General features: G+C 48.9%; 1 protein-coding gene across 1 annotated transcript in view; it reads right to left on the bottom strand.

The window, feature by feature from the left end:
- Positions 1–21,319, bottom strand: part of VDR (vitamin D receptor) — a 55,699-nt gene that overhangs the window by 12,275 nt on the left and 22,105 nt on the right. Inside the window, exons 3-6 of the mRNA XM_037847280.1 lie at positions 19,063–19,210; positions 9,237–9,367; positions 1,539–1,723; positions 1,179–1,296 (exon numbers count right to left, since the gene is read on the bottom strand). Of these exons, the coding sequence (XP_037703208.1) occupies positions 1,179–1,296; positions 1,539–1,723; positions 9,237–9,367; positions 19,063–19,208 (580 nt within the window). The 5' untranslated portion in view covers positions 19,209–19,210. The remainder of the gene's footprint in view (positions 1–1,178; positions 1,297–1,538; positions 1,724–9,236; positions 9,368–19,062; positions 19,211–21,319) is intronic.

Genomic DNA, 21,319 nt, shown 5'->3' with positions numbered 1-21,319 from the left:
GATTATCTTTTGGAAAGTAAGATTATATACACATATGCATGTGTGCATGATGTTTAGTTTCTATTTTCTAATGTCTACAATGACATTTATTACTGTTGTAAAATCATTGTTTAAAAATTAAAAATGTTAACTCATTTGAAACTTTAACTAAATATATGGAATACTGAATATTCATTGGTGGGGGAGAGCACCTGAAATCAATTAACCTACAATAGGGTATCACAACTCTTAAATAAATAGGGAATAATTGTTCAAAGCTGCAGTGCAGACCAATACATAACTTCCTCAGATTGAGACTCCCTGATACAAATGAATATGCCATCAAAGGAAAAGAGCAGGAAGGTGGGTAAAGAAAGTTAACCTGTGAGAGAGATCCCTATGAGGTGAGGGGTTTGGGGGTCAGTCAATCCATGTGATGGTCAGTGTATCTCTTTAGCCACTGACCACTGCCTCCTGGGTGGGTGGACACAACGGAGGTAGTGCCAACTGTGTGTCTGTCCAGTCGGCACGGGGGCCCTTTCCACCTATTCTGAATCTGTGCGCACATCCATCACTGAGCCGGGAGATTCCACATCTGAGACTGGTCCTGTGGAGGGAAAGGGGCTTTTCTGTCCCTGTCCCCCTGCAGGTCCCAAGCAGAGGGCAACAGGGAGAGGGTGAGAGGTAAAGGGAGGGAGAACAAGGGGAAGGGGAGGATGAGGCAGGAAGAATGAAGAGACAGGCAGAAAAGGACCACAAGAAGAAAGCACGGCTTTCCAGGCTCTCCAGGGCCATAGTGGCCCCCAGGACTCAGAGGGATGGCGGGCTGCGATGAGCCCCCACATTCTCCTTTCCACTCCACACTTCATCTTCCCAAGGCCCCAGACTCAAAATACCATTTAAGGAACCAGGTCCTCCCCAGGGAGGGAGCCACGGGCAGAAGCCTGGCTTAGAGGAAAGGGCATGGGATTTGGAAGCAAGACCCTGCCCAGATGAAACCCCAGCTCAGCCTCTTCCTGGGCATGGGCCCCTGGGCATGTTATCCCCCATCTTTAGAAGAGGGGTTGTCCTGAGAGCCCTGCGTGGACACGGCGTCTTAGTGCCATTCTCGTTGGGCAGCCTTCCGTCTGTCTCCGTCTGTTCCGTCCGGCAGCCGGAGGGCAGGTGGGGTGGGGAGCCCTGGGAAGCCTGCGTCTTACCTGAAGAGGTGGTGTAGTGACCCGAGGAGGAGGAGGAGTCCCCGGAGAAGCTGGGTGTGTGTTGGGAGAAGGGCCTTGAGAGATGGTTCCCTTTATCCTCATTCCCGCGAACTGGAGGCTAGAAGAGAAAGATGGGTCAGAAGCTCATACTCCAGGGCTACCTTCCTGCCTTGGCCCTGATCTGTGACAGGAATGGCTACAGGGAGGGGAAATCACCCCCCCGCCCCCATTGTCAGAGGGACAGAGCAGCCTCCACCGCTCCCCGCTCCCCCTTGCCCTCCTGCTCACTCCCCAGGCCATGGCTATCCCTGGTGGTTCTCCACAGTCGGCCCAGCCCTCCTGCTCAGCCGGCAGACGCACCCGGAACTCGCTAACGTAGGCATAGGTGGGGTCGTAGGTCTTGTGGTGTGCGTCCAGCAGGGTGGCAATGATGTGCTGCTGCTCCTCGGACAGCTTGGGCCGCAGGCTGTCCTTCAAGGCCTCCTCCTCCTTCCGCTTCAGGATCATCTCCCGCTTCCGCTGCACCTCCTCATCCGTCAGGATGACTGTGGGGGCAGAAAAGGGGACACAGGGGCTGGGCCCGCAGCTCCTCCCAGGGACCTTCCTCCAGTGAAAGGCACAGGAACGGGGCTCGGGTTGGCGGGGAGGGGGATCCTTCCTACCACTGGGTCTTGTGTGTCCCATATTCTCCAACCCCACTAGATGGAAAGAAAATAGGGGTTTTCTATGCTGAAAAGGGGGAAAAGGAGGATTTGAGAGGAGGAATGGCCTGTGCCTTAGGGAGTCTAGGTTCTTCAGAACAAGTTGTGTGGCCTTGGGCAGAGCATTTAACTCTCTGGACCTTCATTCTCTCATTTATAAAATGAGAAGCTCACCACCATACACTCTTTAAGATTCCTTTCTTGTTCCTTCCTCCATAAAGGGGGTGGTGTGATCTGGGTGGATTATAATACCTATCTCAAAGGAGTGACTGTTTTGAGAACTGAAGGCCTACCTGGCACAGAGTGGACACTCATTAAGCATTAGTTCTCATCTCCCCTGTCCCCATACTCCATGATCGTGAGCAAGACGTCAGATGAGGATGAAAGAGTAACTGTGCAGACATTCACGGTGCTGGATGCTAGGAGAGCCTGAGAAGCCCCCTCTACCTGGCCATGCCCAGTGCCAAGTTTCCAGACATGCAGCTCAGGCATCTGATCTACTCCAACCGGCTGAGAGAGACTTTGCCTCTTTTGGTTCCCTGCAAAATAGCGCTTTCTCCTATCTGTAGAGTTTTGACATATCTGCCAAAGGAAGTTTGCACATCCTCTTGAAGGCCCCAATTCTTATACCTCACAGCTCTAAGTGGGAAGTTCTCTCCAGATGCTAGTCAAGGCATCCAACGATGGGGAGACTCCACACCACCCTTGGGCTTGTGTAGGGGATTGTGGGTCCTGCCGGCTTCACTGTGTTGGGGCAGCTGCCCAGGAGGGCGGGGCTGGGAGCAGGGATGCCTGGCACAGCAGCCAGGCAAACAGACCTCCTGGCCAGGGCTTGCAGAGAGCTGACGGCAGGAGTGGGCACTGGGGCCCTCAGCCTGTAAGTACTTGCTTGGCGCCGGCGCTGCCAGGGCATCTGTCCACAGAATTGGGGAGTTTCACAAGAGCAGGGAAAGGAACCAGAACCCTGGAGTAGGTGGGTTCCGGGCCTCAAGAAAGGCCTGTTAGACTAGGTACCTCAGGTGCAGGGACAAGGAGAGGCTGGTGGGGCACGAGGGGGTCCTTACGGGGAGTAGGAGCAGGCCGAGGCACAGCAGGAAAGGGAAGCCTGTGGCCAAAGATGGAGCGTTCCCTCCACTGCTGAGACAAACCATACCAAGAGGAGGGCTGGGAGGCCACGCCCAGGTTATTGACTCACTTGCCCAAATTGCTGCCAACCCTCCTCCCACAGAGGGAGTCTGCTCAGACCTCAAGAGCTCAAGCAGGATAGGAGAGGAAGGAGCGGGAAGCACCTCAGGGACAGGCAGTGTGCACAGCCGAGGGGGCGGGCGGGAGGAGGCGATAGGACTGGAGCTAGGAAGGGCGGCCTTGCCAGCCACACCATCGGAGTCCACAGGCAGGTTTCTCAGCCTTGCCAGGCTCTGATATCCCCCCGGTGAATCTATGGTGTCACTCTTCTGCTCAGAAACCTTTTCTGGCTTTTTACTGCTCACCACACCCAAACTCAAGTCGAGGTTCTCCACTGTTTGGCTCTTCCTAGCTTTCAGCCACATTTCCCAGGGCCTCAGGACATAGCTTCTGCTCTAGTCAAGTGGGAACTGCTGACCTGTGACTGTGACCTGCTCACTCTTGCCATCACATTTCCCCTTGTGCAGGAGGCCTGTCCAGTTGGTTCTTCTCTCCCCAACAGCTGTGTAAGGTCAATCCTCCTTCAATGCCCAACCTATAGCCCTCTTTTACCAGGGAGCCTGTGCCAGTTTGAATGTATTGCGTCCCCCAAACGCCATTATCTTTGATGTAATCTTGTGTGGGCAGACATTATCAGTGTTGATTAGATTTCTTTGAGTGTTTCTTTGGAGATGCGCCCCACCCAACTGTAGGTGATAACTCTGATGAGATATTTCCATAGAGGCATGGCCCCACCCATTCAGGGTGGGCCTTGATCAGTGGAACCATATAAATGAGCTGATGGGCAGAGGGAACTCAGTGCAGCTGTGAGTGATGTTTTGAAGAGGAGCTACGGCCAAGAGGGACACTTTGAAGAAAGCACAGGAGCTGCAGATGGAAGACAGTTTGAAAACGGCCATTGAAAGCAGACTCTTGCTCCGGAGAAGCTGAGAGAGGACAAATATCCCAAGTGCAACTAAGAGTGACATTCTTGAGGAGCTGAAGCCTAGAGAGGAACGTCCTGGGAGAAAGCCATTTTGAAACCAGAACTTTGGAGCAGATGCCAGCCACGTGCCTTCCCAGCTAACAGAGGTTTTCCGGACACCATTGGCCATCCTCCAGTGAAGGTACCCGATTGCTGATGTGTTACCTTGGACACTTTATGGCCTTAAAACTGTAACTGTGTAACCAAATAAACCCCCTTTTATAAAAGCCAATCCATTTCTGATGTTTTGCATTCTGGTAGCATTAGCAAACTAGAACAGAGCCTTTCTCAATTGCCCTCATCTGCACTGGTTTCTCAATTCCTCGTTCCTGCTGCACAGGTAGTCTTTCCCACACATGTCAGCACCCAATTGTCTTTAGCTCTGTAAGATTTATGGTGCTTACAGGTTCCAGCAGATGTCTAGAGAGAGAACCTAAGACATTGATGGTCTCCTCCGCTAGAATGTAGGCTGCTTGAGGGCAGGGCCAAGTTCCTTCCACAGAGGCCAGCCCAGAGGAACTTCTTGACCGTGGCACTTGATAGAAAGTGTGATAGATTGGAACCAAACAGATAAACACTGATCACACCTACTATGTGTAACTTATTGTCCCAGGCTCAGGAAAGGACAGTGAGAAGTACCCCGCGTGCCAGTCCCCAAGGTAACTGAGTAAAGCTGACCTCTTTTATTTTAACAATTTTGATTGAAATATTTTCTGGACAAAACACCTTGTAGTGGAATACCTGTAACATCATATAACCTTTACTTGATGATTCAGAGGCATTACTCTGAATAATTACCGGACTTTGCAGGAACAGTTATGACCTCAGAAGTGTACGGGGCTGTTTGCCCTGCACCAAATGGCTCAGCCTGACATGCTTTCTAGTTCCATGCTACCTTTCGTAGATTTCAGTCTCCTCCTGTCTGTTAAGCTACGTAATTTTTCTTCTTATTGATAACTGCCACTAGAAATGTGTCTTTCTTTCCTTAAGAGTTATTTGCAATCTTTTGGGACCTGTAAATCCTAGTGATCGAGTTTAGGTAATTAAAAAAACAATGTTAATGATAACGTATATAAGTTTTTAATGTTCTGGGCCCTGTTCTAAATCCTCTTTATGTATTAACTCACATATAATTAGTCCTCCTACAACCCTTTAAGAAAGGTACTATCATTATCCCATTTTATAGATGAGAGAACTGAGGCCCAGAACTGAGATACCTGCCCAAAGCCACACAGCTGACAAGTGGTGGAGCTGGTATGGAGACCTGGGCGATCTGGCTCTAGAGGCTGTGGGCATAACCATTTCCCCCAGACTGCCTCTGATCACAATTGATTTCGAATGCTCAGTGGGACTCTGGTGCTTGGCCCTGGAGTCCTGACACAGAGGTTTTCCATTCTGTTGTGAAGAGTGTAAAAGCAAACAAGGTAGCAAAGTTTGTAAATAATTTGCTTTAAGAAGATATAGTTAAGAAGACTCAAGATTAGCCTTATTACACTCTTCCTCCTTATCACATGCATCAACTAGCAGCCACCATCCTCTGTGTGGATAGTAGAGGAAAAAATGCTGAGATCTGCTCATCTCAAATAGGGGCCCCCATGGGCCTCCAGCACAGCAACATTGTCAGAGAGCATTGAACAAGTCATACGTGTCTCACACATGTAGATGCTGTTACAACTTTATGAAATGAATCATTTGTTTAAGGAGGTTATTCATCTCATTGTAAATTTTTAAATTGGTACTAAAATATCATTACTAGCATGTGAGAGGGCACATGTTCTGAAGTTAAAAGCCACTGATCTAGAATAAGAGTGAGTGGGTACCGAGTGAGCATTTACTCAGCCTCCATTGAATAAAGCTCACGAGCTTCAGTACACGGACTTTGTGAAGCCTGCATGCCTGCCAGCAGCCTCCTTGACTTCCATCTAAGTTGCTTGCTGAGTGCAACAACTTATTCCCATGCAAGACATGCTCCCTGCCCCATTCAGTCTAAAATAGAGCTGGGGAGCCAAGACCTGAAAACATGAACAATTTTAAGACATTTGAAGATGCTGATGGTGGCCAAGGACAACAGGGAAGAGGCTGTAACATTTTGCCAAATGAATGACCCCAACAATCAGGCTGGGGAGACTTTTACTGATCCACAGACCAATGGGAAATAGAGGGATACAAAGAGGCCTAATGGGGGACAAAAGTTCATTCATTTGACACATATTTACTGAACACCTACTAGGTGCCAGGCATTGTGCTAACACTGGAGAGAAGAGACTAATATTTGCAAAAAAACATTTAAAAATTAATGCTATAGGTGGTTCTGTGCAGCACAAGTGCAGTATAAGCAAGGAACAAGGGTTCAGCTATGCAATTTCTCGGGCTCCAGGGGCATACAGTCAACTAGGACATAAAGAGAGAAAAAAGGAGCCTTCAGTGGGAATGAAGCTCTCTTCACCCTGTCCTTATGGGCCCCGGGCAGTGCCTGGAAAGGGACAGAGGAGGCAGGTTCTGACCCACTGCTGGGGCCTGAGGGGCTGCCCTGGGGTGGCGCCCAGAGGCCTGGCCTTTGGAAGCAGACAGACCTAGGGGAGAATGCTCAGACCATCATCTTATTAGTTTAGAGGCATGATATTTTAATTCCTCTGAATTTCCTCATCTATTAAAAAAAAACAGGAGTAATAATTTACCTATTTAGGGATTGTTGTAAAAATCAAACAACACACAGTATCTGGCACAGAGGAGGTGGTCAATAAACATTAGTTTCCATCCTCATCCCCTTTCCCTACTCCTGTCTCCACTCTAGAAGGCCCACCCCCCTGCTCTGGCTTGAAGGGAACCTGGATTTTCAGCTCCCTTCATAGGGAGCCTTGGGGCTGTCCTATGGCTTTCCAAACATTGAAATTCAATTGTCTCTAGGAAGCCAGGGCTTGGCAGCTCTCCCAGGGTTCAGGGCAGGGGAACTCCAGGCCCAGACACACAGGCAAGGCCTCCCAAAGCTGGGAATGTCCATGAGTGTCCCAGCTGGGCTAACCTGAAGCAGAGAACTACAGAACTACACTTCTCCTGGGAGGCCTTTCCTTTAGGGCAGTAGAAAGAATGAGCCTAGTGCTGGCCCAACATTTCTATTTTAACTGGAGCTCGGGGGATCCCCTGAGAGCCAAGCTCCCTGGCCCCATGCCTGAGTTATGACAGCTCTCTGCAGTGGCATCACGAGAGCAGCATGGGCAAGGAGTTCCACTTGGCCTATAGCTGAGATGGATTCCTGGGGCTCCATGGGGAAGGGCTGAGGCTGGGGCCGAGGTGGCTGAGGCACAAAGCTGATTTGGGGCTGGGGGTGAGCATGCACTTCTGGATCACATGATGTTCCTGGGGGAAGGGTGCCCAGATACACCCAAGGCCTGACATCCATCTCCACCACAGATGCAGCGCTCTCTGCGGAGACCCAGAAGGATCTAGAAGGGGGCATGGAGTTGAGTCTGGTCCCAACTCAGCCATCAGCCTGCTTTCTGACCCCAATCCTGATATTTTACCTTTCTGGGCCTCTGATGCTCTCTAAGTATTCTTCTTCTTTTAATTCTAAGCTAAAAGAACATCTCCTTCCTCCTGTTTTCCTAGCTCAGGATAGACTGGGGCATAGGAGAAGACACCTCTAGGACATCAGTGATCTTGGCCCCGGCCAGAGCTCCTGTGGCAGAAGGAGCCACACTGAATCCTGGCAGTGTAACCTGGTGCTGCTCTGGGTTGGCTGGAGCCTTAGGTCCCAGGTTCCAGGCCAGGCAGTGGCTCTGAGCTCCTCGGGGGCAGGGACTGTGTGAGCCATGTTGTCTGTCCACCCCAGTGCCCCACAAAGGGAATGTGTGAGAAGCCCCAGAGGCATGCAGGCCTTCAGCCTCCACTTCCTCCAGGATAAACACAGGAGTCCGGGTAGGGCAGGGGACAGGGCTAGGAGCAATCAGCATGTCCAGGCCTGCATGCTCCTGTGGGGGCAAGGAGGAGAGACAGGCTGGGAACTCCTTCCAGGGATGGCAGAGTTGGCTGGGGAGCAGGGATAAGACTGAGAGGCCATGACCATGGGGAGGAGCTCTGACCTCAACTCTGCCTCTTTTGCCCAATGACAGCGGATTAATTTTTTCCCATCAAGGAAGACATTTCCCATCCCCTAAGCCCTGTCCTGTGACTTCTTCCCTGTTCCTGACACATCCTCCCTGTCTTTGCATTCTCCCACTCCCCCAAAAAGGCCCCATGGCCAGGAGGCCTCCAGAGGTGGCAGCATCTGAGCCTGCTCTCCTGAGACTCCTCAGGCCTCCAGACTGGCAGGACCTGGGCTCTGTTCTCAGGCCAGGGGAGGGGTCAGGGTGCAAGAAGAGCAGGGGCCAGATGTACAGAAGGCATCCATGCCCAGGCTGGCCTACTGCCCTTGCCCCCAGCCCAGGGAGGGCTTGATCAGCTCCTCTAGCATCTGCTGAACTCAGTTACTGCTCTGGTTACCAAGTAACTAGTACTAGAGCTCAGATGCAAAGTTCAGGGGTTATTTTTAACAGGGTGTCAGAACATCCCTGTAAATCTGCCATGTTGGTCCTCTCCTCTAACCCGAGAGCTGGACACAAAGTCCTGTGGAATCCCTCCTCCATCTCCATGGGATTCAGAGGGCCATCCTAGACCAGTGCTTCCCCTCACAGAATCTTCCCACTTTGTCTCCCAGGAGCTAGCTCATGGGACCACAGTGGCTGGAAGGCTGGGGCAAGGCAGAATGGGGATGTCAGCTAGATTCGGAATATATATTCTTTCCCATTACTCCTGCAATCCTCTCTCCCAAAGCCTAGACCCAGAGGACCCTGGGGCCCTTGAGCCTCTTCCTTTATCCTCAGGTCCAGGAAAAAGGGAGCTGTGAGACTAGGTCATGGAGGAAAACTCTGACCTGGAAGGGCTCATGAAGGCCACACCCTGCCTCCCTCTTTCTCGGCAGGCCTTTATTTGAAGGGGGGCCCCCGAGACAGGCATATGGATCCTAGAGAGGCTCACAGGACCACTTGGTGCAATTGATCTTGGAGTTGGGCTGCCCCACCCCAGGCTGCTTGAACCACCGCCCCCTCCCTAGGCTCTGCACACCAGCAGCTGCAGAGGGGGCCGGCAGACCCCTTGGGACAAACTTGCGTGAACAGTGGCCAAAGCCTTGCCCCTGACCTCCAGTCCGCCCCTGGCCACCTGGACACTCACACTCCTTCATCATGCCGATGTCCACACAGCGCTTGAGCCGGCAGGCCTGGCAGTGGCGCCGGTTGTCCTTGGTGATGCGGCAGTCTCCGTTGAAGGGACAGGTGAACAGTGCCTTCCGCTTCATGCTTCGCCTGCAGAGAGAGCACATGCCCCTCCTCTGGGTCACCAGCTTTCCAGCTCCCCAGCCCTGGCCTGCCGGGGCTGTGACCACAGAGACCTGCCCACAAGCAGGTCCGGCTGAAGTTCTCCCGCCGGAGGTTTGGGATCCAGCCCAGGCCCTGGGCTCCTCTCAGTACCTACCCCTTCCCCCACCCACCCTCTAGGCTGTGGGTGCCAACGGCCCCCTCCTCCTTTCTTTCATTGCCTACTCTGCTCCCATATTTACATCATTTACTTTTACAGTACTCTCCCACCCTTTTTTAAATATTATACAGGGTATACATGAGTACATTGTCATAGGGAGAAAAAGTGTGTAAATACTGAAATCAGCAGAGTAATGCTCCCTGCTTTTAACTAGCCATAATGAGAGGCAAGAATTCTAATTTCAGCTTTAAGTCTTCTAAAGTCCAGAGTCTAGAACATCCCCCAACCCAGGGACAGGCATATGCACAGATACATGGAGAAGAGAGGAAAGGCCCAAACTAAGGCTATGGACATCAGACAACCTGCCTAGAAAGAGAAGGGGCCAGACAAATGGTGGGAGTCCTGAGAAAGCAGGGGACACAGTGGTTCTGTAAGAAAAGATGGCAAAGTTAGGCATCCTAGTTAGGAAGCCAGTACCCCCCGTATCCTATGTAGATGCACTTATGCACATGTGTGTGCATGTGTTCCCTCCCTTGCATACATGTGCAAGCTTGAGGGCTCAATTCTCTGGGGGAGGAAGACTTTCAAATGGGTCAGAGAGTCCCAGAAGACCCAGAGCCACTGTGCAGTACAGGAAGCTTCACTTCGTTGTCTTGCCGCTGCCCACCCTCTCAGCCTCTGGGCTGCTTTCTAATTCATGCTTTTTCCCCCCTGCTAGCTATACCACACAGGGCTTTCAGCAGATTGCACAAAGACCACCTCCCTAGAGGCTTCTCATCATCCTTGACCTAGAGATTATTCATTACTCCTCCCAGCCCCACCAGGCATTGGCCCCACCTTTTTTCTTTTCTTCTTCTTTTTTTTAATCTTCATTTTATTGAGATATATTCATATACCACGCAGTCATACATAACAAATCGTACATTCGATTGTTCACAGTACCATTACGTAGTTGTACATTCATCACCTAAATCAATCCCTGACACCTTCATTAGCACACACACAAAAATAACAAGAATAATAATTAAAGTGAAAAAGAGCAATTGAAGTAAAAAAGAACACTGGGTACCTTTGTCTGTTTGTTTGTTTGTTTCCTTCCCCTATTTTTCTACTCATCCATCCATAAACTAGACAAAGGGGAGTGTGGTCCTTATGGCTTTCCCAACCCCATTGTCACCCCTCATAAGCTACATTTTTATACAATTGTCTTCGAGATTCATGGGTTCTGGGTTGTAGTTTGATAGTTTCAGGTATCCACCACCAGCTACCCCAATTCTTTAGAACCTAAAAAGGGTTGTCTAAATTGTGCGTAAGAGTGCCCACCAGAGTGACCTCTCGGCTCGTTTTGGAATCTCTCTGCCACTGAAGCTTATTTCATTTCCTTTCACATCCCCCTTTTGGTCAAGAAGATGTTCTCCGTCCCACGATGCCAGGTCTACATTCCTCCCCGGGAGTCATATTCCACGTTGCCAGGGAGATTCACTCCCCCGGGTGTCTGATCCCACGTAGTGGGGAGGGCAGTGATTTCACCTTTCAAGTTGGCTTAGCTAGAGAGAGAGGGCCACATCTGAGCAACAAAGAGGCATTTGGGAAGAGGCTCTTAGGCACAATTAGGCACAATTATAGGGAGGCCTAGCCTCTGCTTTACAGCAACCGTCTTCCCAAGGGTAAAACCTATGGTAGAGGGCTCAACCCACCAAACCACCAGTCCCCTATGTCTGTGGTCATGTTAGCAACCATAGAGGTGGGGTAGGCCAATACCCCTGCATTCTCCACAGGCTCCTGGCCCCACCTTTTACCACAGGGCAGGTGACAGGATTTAGCCAGGGAAAGATGGTGGCAGAATCACTTTCTGCAGGAGCAGCAGCGTCTTCCAAGGAGCTACTGAGTGTGGAGATGCTCAGTCCTCAAAAGCAAAGGCCCAGACCCAACCCTTCTTTCCCTGCCCTGGAGATGAGTTAGTGACATCATCTTCTCCAGATGTCAGACACTGGTGGTGATTCTTGGTAAAAGATGATTCACCATTCACATTTACTAGAACACACACAGGATTTAAGATAAACAGTCATCAGTGGACATCTTTGTTCCAGCAAATGGACAGATGGGGATCAAACCAACTTGGACCCTGGGATGGGGTGAAGGGACCAGAAGCATGGCTCTGCTGGCAGTTCCAGGTAGCTACAGGCTCTAGATCCATAGGGGACCCCAGAAACCATTAGTGTAGCCCCCTCATTTTATTCATGGGACAACTGAAGCTGAAAAAGTTATCAGCAAGTCTATTTAGCAAGAAGTTAAGGCAACCAGATCTGGGAGACTTAGGGGTCTGAGGCTCAAGTTTTAGCTTCCTGGATGGAATGAAACTCGAGGTGCTGAATGAAGTTGAGCCCACAGAAGAACAGCCCCAGGTGGTAGGCCCTTGAGCACAGGGCGCAGGAAGTGGCTGCCTTGGTTTTGGCCCTTGGCCTTCAGAACTCTCCCCAAGGAGCCCAGCAGCAGACCCAGAGATGTAAGAGGAGGCTGAGTAGCACCTGTCTCTTATCGGCAGTTTAGCCCCAAGTCTAGCCAACCTAAGGCCTAATCCTGCCATTCAGTAACTCCCCAGAGAGAGACTTATGCCAGGTTTTTGCCCATCTTTATAGAAACAAGAAGCCTTTCTCCATCATGCCTCCATACCCATACTCTTGCTTTCCAGAGGCACAGAACATGGAAGCACCTTGGGAACTGTAAGGGCTACCCAGAAATGAGATACTGCCACCACTCGAACACCAGAAGTTTCTAATTCAGAGCAGGTTCTTGTTTCCTTTTATTATTACTTTTTAAAAATAAGCAGTCATTTTGCCCAGGGCTAAGCGGCTTCTCTATCCTCCCACCCACCGTCTTGTCAGGCCCAGAGCTCTTCCTCTTAGACCTCCAGCCACAGGTACCAAGAAAAGCACACATCATAGGGAGCCCAGATGGCACCACCAGGGACACGAGCCAAAGCTTCTCACCATTCCTTGTGCTGGGGGCCGAGAGCCCCCCGAGGCCCCATCTACCCTTCAGGCCACAGGAGGGAGGTGGCCCCAGTGTCCTTCAGAAGCCCACCTGTCCTTGGGCTCTAGGGGTCTGCCTCTGACCCTCACCGGTAGGTAGATCTCTCATCTGCAAGGGTGCTAGGAATGAGATTTTGGAGATTCACTCTTTCTTTTATTCTTTTCATGTTGATTTTAAATCTGAATCCCAGGCTTCTCCCACAAGAAAGCTGGAGATAGCCACTCAGCCCAACTTTACCTGATAACAGGAATGGGCTTAAATGAGGCTGGGGGCCTAGGAATCAAAGAGAATGCAGAGCTGGGTTAAAAGAAAACACTGAGAAAGAAGACCAACAATGCCCTCACTTTCAGCTTTACAGCTATAGCAAGAAGTCAAAGAGTTCTAAATAAAGGAGCGAAGGAGGCAAAAGAGGAGGAAAAGGAAAAGGATGGAGGAGAGAGGGGAAGGGAGAGGAAGAGAGACAGCAGGAGAAGGAGAAGAGGAAAGAAAATTTAAAATGCACTGAGCACTCTACAGCCCAGGCACATCAGCTCACGGCAGCGCTTGGACCTGGGGTGGGAACCCAGTCTCCACCCTTTATGCCTTTGCCACATCATGTCCAGAAGCCCCGTGACCTTGTGGTGTGTCTCCCCATTATCTGAAGCATATAAAAATTGACCTTTAAACTTACAGGGCTTTTAAAAATTATTATTAAAATAATGTAGCTAAAAAGTAAATACCTGAAACTACCAAACTCCAACCCAGCAGTCTGGACTCCTGAAGACAATTATATAATAATGTAGATTACAAAGGGTGACAGTGTGATTGTGAAGACCTTGTGGATCACACCCCCTTTATCTAGTGTATGGATGAGTGGAGGAATGGGGATAAAAACTAAAGGACAAATGGGGTGGGATGGGGGGATGATTTGGGTGTTCTTTTTTCACTTTTATTTTTTATTCTTGTTCTGGTTCTTTCTGATGTAAGGAAAATGTTCAGAGATAGATTGTGGTGATGAACACATAACTATGTTATCATACTGTGGACAGTGGATTGTATATCATGGATGATTGTATGGTGTGTGAATGTATTTCAATAAAACTGAATTTAATAAAAAAAATAATAATAATGTAGCTAGCTCTCCCCTGGCACCTCTAAATATAGAATCAGAGGCAAGGGGCTGGGATTGCAGTTGGGGAGACGTCACCAAGAGCACCCGAATGCTCTGCAGTTTGGGGTCAGTGCTCAGGTGATGGAAAGCTCACTCAGACTCCAGCAGCCGGAACCAGGTCTTCCTGGAACCCAGATCCCAAGAGCTGGCCTTTCACGTGTTTGCTGGTCCACAGTCCCGTCAGCTCAGAGGCTCTGTTCCCTGTTCTTTTCCACCTTCCAAGGCACATTCCCAAGTGGCTGTTATCTATTCTCTGTCCACTAGGAGTCAGGGAAGCCGAACTGCCCAGACCTGGCTGGGAGCTTTGTCCTGAAGGCCCACACCCTGCCTTCCTTCCTCCCAACACTAATTGCCCAAGAGCTGGTTGGGTTTTGAGAAACAAGAGCCTCAGGTTTCCATGGAGCCCATTGCCTCAGCTGCTCTCTCTGAGCCCAGACCCTGTAATCCTCTGTTGGGTTGTCAATTATACCCCAGCTCAGGAACGGGGGTAGGAGTGGTGCAACTGGGCTAAATATAGATGCAGTTTCTAGAAAGCCAGGGGTGAGAGAGGACATTGAACCATTCTCTTGCCAGAGACCAATTTATCAAAACCCTAAACAGACAAGAAGCTCACAAAAGCATCAAGCGCCCGGGGCAAAGCCTGAAGCCCAGGACAGAAGGGCCCTTCTCCAGTAGGTGAGCCCTGTCGGCAGAGAGTCACCTTGTATAACCCTAACCGGGGGCCAACTACACCCTCTCTGGGCTTTGTCTCCACTGCAGCTCCAGGCGTCACAAAGATCCCAGTGCCTGGTCTGGATACAGGAGCTTGACAGAGCCCCTGATATGACAGACCTATGTCATCTGATAGGTGGTGCTTGCTCACACAGCAGATTTGTATTTTGCAGCATCAAGGGGTTTTCAGCAGATGGATTAAAAAAATCAAAACTTTAAATGAAGGTAGGTTACCACTGTGGCAAAGAGTACAGACTTTTTTTGTGGGGGGGAGATGGTGGGTTGCAGAATTTGGCAACATCTTCTAAGATGTTAAAAACATAGACTCTAACAGAGTAAATCCACTTCTAGGAATTTATCCTGCAGGTACATCAGTACATAGACCCAAAAGCTCATGTATAAGGGTGGCTATTGCAGCACTGTCTCTAGAAGCAAAAGACTGAAGCCAAATGCCCATCAGTAGAGGACTGGCTTATTACATCACAGTAAATCCACACAATACAATATGACTGTGAAAAAGACAGAGGAAGAATGCTAAATGGGATCAAGCTTGAAGAAATGTTCTTTAGTAGATAAAAGCAAGATGCAGAATGGTGAGTAAATATATTCTTATCTGCACATGCACACACACACACACACACACACACTTTCATATAATGATTCTGGAAGCAGAAACAAACTGATGCCAGTGATTGTTTCTGGGGGAGGAGATAGGGAACTGAGAATTGTGTTGAGAAAGAGACTTACTTTTTACTTATATGGACTTTTGACCTGTTTGAATTTTTTTTTTTTTTTTTTTTTTTTTTGGTATACATAGTCATTACTTTTAAAAAAAAACACGCACTATAACTATTTAAAAATTAAAAATGAAATGCTGCTTTGGTTAGACAGAACTGCTTGGGTTTGAATGCTAATGCACAACCTTGAGCAAGTTACTTAACTTCCCCATGGCTCAGTTTCCACATCTGTAAAATGGAAACAACCCTATAGAAGGGATTGTTGTAAGGACTACATAAAGGAAACAGGGCTCAACACAAAGTAAACACTAAATAAAAGAAAGAGAGAGAAGCTGGCAGGGAGAGCAGTGAGTACTAAAGGGTGACTGAGTAAGGAAGGACATATTGTATCTCATCCCAAGGAAGATGTGAGACCCTGAAAGCAGGCACCGTGTCTAAGTCTACTTCTGTGTGCCTCAGGTAGGGTTCTGCAGGCAGTAGAGGCTCAAACAGTATTGAAAACTGGGATTAGAATCAAGGTCTGGCTCCAAGGCCTCTGTTCTTCTTTTGTTCCATGATACTTATTACAAATTCACCATATCTCAACTCAAGCTAGAGGAGCAATAAAAAAATATGCCCCCTAAAAGCCCAGGAACATGAACCAGAGGCTGTTTGAAGGATTCCTCTAGGACAAAGAAGCCATTGGGATTTAGAGGTCATCCACTATCTGCAGACTTCATATTAGACCTACTATTTTTCTCCCCACTTGCCCTTACTTTAGATCTGATTGTCAGTATATGACCTAGAGGTGTCTGACCATCTATAAGCCTATCCTTGCTAACTTTTTATTCACACTGGAAATATCTTTCTCTGAGGATGCCCAAGGGTCCCAGAGGAGCAGAAAACAGAAGCAACATGAAATAACTTGTAAGGGGTACTAGCCTGCGATGTTCTCTAAATTCCTGGCCATAGCTGTGGTCAGTGTCCGAACTTCTAACCTTCATAATCATTCTTTGGTTTGATTGAGTCCTGTACCTGCTGGGATGACCGTAACTAGCTCCTAGAGCAGTTTAGTTTGATTACCTCACAAGCCAAACTGAATACTAAGTCATCAAACAGTATTACTGGTCCCCAGGGCTTGGAAAACAGCCAGCAACCAACACTAAAGTAACGTTCTTTCCTTAAGAACTCCCACAGAAGGGCTGAGTGAGTTCCTTGAGAGCAAGGATTCAGTTACACTTATCTCTATGTTCCCACAAATGCAGTGCTTGACACAGAGATGGTCCCTACAGGAGACGCAGTCCTACCTTCTGGGAATCAGAATTGCACAAACAAACATATATAAGTGACAGCAGGGTTCTCAAACAGCTATTTGAGCTAGACTGAAATGGAAAGATGCCAAACAGAATTTGGATGGAAAGAAGGAGCTTGAGAAGAAATGGGAGAGAGAAAGGAAAAAGAGGAGAAGTGTGTGTGTGCGTGTGTGTGTGTGTGTGTTTATATGTCATACCAAATAAAATTCAAGCTGAACAACAACAGAGGTGTTGGCTCCTGGGAAAGTACAGCCTGGCTCCAGCATCAAGACAGGGACAGTAATGGTATGAGGTAGACAAAGTGCAGGGCAGGAGGACAAAAGCGTCCTGTTGCCCATATGCCAGGCCTTGTGAGTAGCAGCTGTGGCCACTGGCCAGTGACAGACCTTAAGGGGTCCTGGTCTTGTTGAGAGGGGCTAAAGGTCTCAGGTGGGCTATGGTAGCACAACATGTCCACGGGCAACACAGCAGCACTGTTGGTCTGTGGTGACGTGTACGTGCAAGTTGCCACCCCTGTCCATTCTGACATTTCCCATACGCAGCCTCCACGCAGAGGCCCAACAGGGTCTGGTTCCAAGGATGTGTGTCCAAGTGCACAACCACAGGTGCACTGGAGTTGAACTAATGTAGCAAGGCCTGACCTCCAATATGTCATAATCCGGCAAGAATCCCAAGGGGAAGAGGGACTATGGTAGGTCCGTGAAGTAACCAAACAGTCCCAAGAGCTATTGGGGACTTTTTGGTCAAAGATTGGCGAGATAGGATCTTGGGTGAGAATCCCCATATTGCCAGCTCCCAGCATAACGCCTAGGTCATGGATGTTCATTAAAATCTGTTAAGGGAATGAATAAAAGAAAAAAACAAAAAGGAGGCTGACTGGCTGGCTGGCTTTTTGTATATTTTTTCCCCAAGGGCTGGGTTCAACTAAGGGCATTGCTACTTGCCCATGAGGCTCAAAAATAATATATTTGTATTGTTCTTCATGTTTTTCAAAGCACTTTTATATATGTCATCTCATTAATCCTCAAATTAACTCAACATACTAGAGAGGTCAGCTATTAATATGTTCATGTGATTGGAGGAGGAAACAGAAACATGGGGAAGTCAAGGGATTTGTGCGAGGACCTACAGTTAATTAATAGTGCAGCCAGCACTATAGCCGACCCATTTCTGCCTGGCTTTATGATAGGAAGCAGCCCTTCTCCATTATCACTAAGAAGGCAGCTCCCCCATTCCCAGGCCCTAGCAGGACAGGGTCCAGGTGGCACCCAGGACACTTGGCCCAGGCTCTGGGGGGCTCACCCTGCAAGAAGTGCAGGCTGCAGGCTAGAGGACCAACAGGTGTGGCAACAGGACCTTGAGCCAGTGACAATGCTGGTCTGGTTCCCTGAGCTGGGGAGCAGCCTGCCAGGAATCCAAGCAGGCAACCTGTGCCAGGCCAAACAGGCAATGAGCCCCCACGGTAACCCTGCTGCCCAGTGAATGCTCAAGGCAGTGAAACTCTGGGCCTACTGGTTCTTGGAGCAGAGGGCACATGAATCTGGAGCCTGCATTTACAGAGAACCCAGGAGTCCCCAAGCTGAAAGAAAATACCACACAAGTCCCCATGGACTCTGACTCATTCTGCTCTCAAAGCCAGACAAGGTCTTCAATTCCGGTGGGAACCAGACAGACCTCAGGGTCCTCGTTCTAGACTTGATTTGTTACTTTCTTCTCTTGATAGTTCAAGTCCTGTCATCAACTTGACCCACCACTGATACAGACTATTGTACAGAAGCTCTTTTTTGACTGCCTTTTTCCAGGCATCATCTCTCCTCTCTTCTTTCCTCCCCTTCCTTTCCCTTCTCCCTCTCTCTCTCTGCCAAATGCTATTTTTTCTTGGTTCCCAATCTCGTCCTGCAAATCATCACTTTCTTATCCTCCCTCCCTGGCTTTGAATGGGAACATCTTTCTGCCCATTGCAATGCTTTCCCCACACTGTTTCCATGTGTTGTCCTGGGGTCCCAAGAGAAGAAAAGTGGCTGCTGGTAGAAAAACGAGTCCTACCCAAACAGGAATGCTGGTACATTCCTGAAGTCATCTGGGCATTCTGGAATTAGTTTTCAGGACTGGGGACAAACAAGATGTGGGTGAAGAGATGGGAACAGATCAGGTATGGTGGCCCAACAAGGGGTGCAGTTTGAATTGGATGGGAGGGAAAGCTCTGAGGCTAAGTTCTCAGGCTCCCCCAAGGACAAATTTGTCTCTTGGATGAGGAAGCTGTGATCATCAACTGGGGAGGAGGTTCTCTCCAGAAGGACAGGCACATGGGTTAGTGCAGGGGGACTATGGGTTAAAGGGGTAATGGAGAGATGAAGACAAACATAGCTACCTCCAGAAAGCAAATTCTGAGATGATCGGAGGACACAACTGGAGGCGGGGGTGGGGGTGTGAGATACCAGTTGCAAAGACCCTGTAGCTCCTAGCAGCTGTTGAGAGCTGGCACATTCCATGGAAGTGGTAAAGAAGGCCACATGAAAAATGCAGAGTTCTCTCCATGGGAAAATCTTCCTTCCTCTCCTTCCCTTTGAGCTTGGGGAGAGTGTGGGAGGAGGACTCACCTGAAGAAGCCTTTGCAGCCTTCGCAAGTCATGGCGTTGAAGTGAAAGCCTGTGGCTCGGTCTCCACACACCCCACAGATCCGGGGCACATTCCGGTCAAAGTCGCCGGAGTCAGGCAGAGAAGTGCTGGCCGCCATCGCCTCCATCCCTGCAAGAACAGCCAACAGGCCACAGCCAGAGCCAGAGTCAGTGCCGGGACAAGCTGGCATCCTTTGTACCTGCCAGGGAGCTTCGTGAAGCTGGGCAGCTCCCCAGAGCCCACACTCAAGCACAATTTCTTTGGAGCTCTCCAGTGCGTGGCTTTCTCTACCCTATTTTGACCTCCTGGCATATCCTAACACTCTGACACCTGTGAGCAGAAGCAAGTCTTCCTTACCCAAGTCTGGAGTGAGCCTGCTGGAGGCAGTGTGGTGAAGGAGCTCAAAGCATGCAATTTATGGGCTGGGTTTCTGTGGGTGAGGTGTTTCATGTCTATGCACCCCATGCCCTCACCTGAAGACGGGCATTTAACCTCATGGGGTATGAGTACGGGTTTTATGAGTGAACACATGTATAACACTGGCTCCTGCTACACCCCAATAACTGACTTCTGGACCAGGTAAGCACTCTCTGTATTGCCCAGTGGTTCAACCAAGAAAAAAAGGGGAGTCCTCCAGCAGGCTCCACACCTCAAATGCAGAGAAAAAACCTTAGTGCCTCTTTTCTTTGGTGGTGGGGGAGAGTAGAGGACTTATATGCCCCAGTGGGAGCCCCTGTGGTTGCAGCCCTGGCTCCTCCCAGCCACACAGCTCAGGATTGTCAGGGCCTCAAGTTCCTGGAGTTGGTACCAAGGTGATCAAAATCTTCCCCTGCCCCCAGTTTTTTTTTTTTTTTTTTTTTTTTTTTTGGTGAGCAGGAGGGCAATACATATTTAACAAATTATTTAGATAGTTCTTCAAAGTGATGTACATTTTACATAATTAGCTAATTTTGTTTTCAGAGACTATGGGTAGTTTTTATAAATAGGCATTACCATCAACAGATCAATTTCACATTTCAGGAAAGGGGAAAAAGAGATAGAGACAAAATGCAAAGGCTTTGGGAAGTGCTTCCCAGGCAGCAGCTGATTTGCCTCTTCCCCTTCTCCGTTAGGCAAATCGGGCCGTTGGTTTCACCCAGTGCCTCTGTCTCTCACAGCTCTTAGGCTCAGAGCTGCTCTGGGATACCCCAGGCATTACTAAAATGGTTTGGGGCCCTGCTGCCTCCTAGTTTTATCTGAGTCCTCACAAGGGTCATGACACGTTTAAGTGACCCATTTACCCTAGGGCAGGAGGGTTCCTCAGCTCAGAAGAAAATCAGACAGAAGGTCAGGAATGAGGGGACAAGCATCTCCACTCCTTCCTGACCCCAGAGTGCCACTTGCTCCCCTCTGTAACTGAGAGAGAGAGAGAGATTCTGGGGCCCTTGGGAGACTCTGAGCTACTTTTCAATGATTAGGTCCATGCTGTCTAAGGCGGGGTTTGGAATATCTAAGCCCATGAGAGTTTCAATGCATTTCATCTTCACTTCACCCACTGAGAGGCCCCACTATTATGGCCCCCTTTACAAATGAGGTCCCAAGGAGGCCAAATCATGATGTATCTCTAGCAACTACAAGGGGTATTACAAAATGTGCAAAGCAAATACTCGATTTTTAAAAAACATTCCTCAAAGAGCTTCACGCCAAGGGAAGGAAGTGGGACAGATAAATAAGGACACGGCATTACCAGTCCCAAAGGGGTAGAGGGTACCCTGATCACAGGCATAATAGAACCCCTAACCTTCTCTTTTTCAGCTTTTCTTTCCCTGGGAACTTTATGTAATAATAGTGACAATATTGCCCATCCCTTTCACAGCTTGACTTATGCTGGTTACACTATAATGTAAAATGGGGTTGGGGGTGGGGGTGGAAGAGAAAGTAAGACCCTTAAAAAAAAAAAAACAAAGGAATGATTAACAAAAACCTTTGTGGGGAAGAGAGGGAAGGAGCACTATGGCAGCATTGATAATCTATTTTTTCGAGTGGTAGGTATATGGTATGTTATTATTATTATTAAAACACTATGTTTATGTTTTATATATATACATATATGAAACATTTCATAATTTAAAAATAACTTTAAAAAAAGAAAAGGTGTCTTTAGCTCTATCAACATTGCCCCTATAGCCCATCCTAAGTCCAAGCTGACTCCTACAGGCTTCTAGAACATAGCACACATCCCAGAGGTGGGCACGGGTC

The sequence above is a fragment of the Choloepus didactylus genome, chromosome 8, assembly GCF_015220235.1.
Source record: "Choloepus didactylus isolate mChoDid1 chromosome 8, mChoDid1.pri, whole genome shotgun sequence".
Classification (NCBI taxonomy): Eukaryota; Metazoa; Chordata; class Mammalia; order Pilosa; family Megalonychidae; genus Choloepus; species Choloepus didactylus.
The sequence above is the reverse complement of the archived record's forward strand: the minus strand, read 5'-3'. Positions and strand labels throughout refer to the sequence as shown.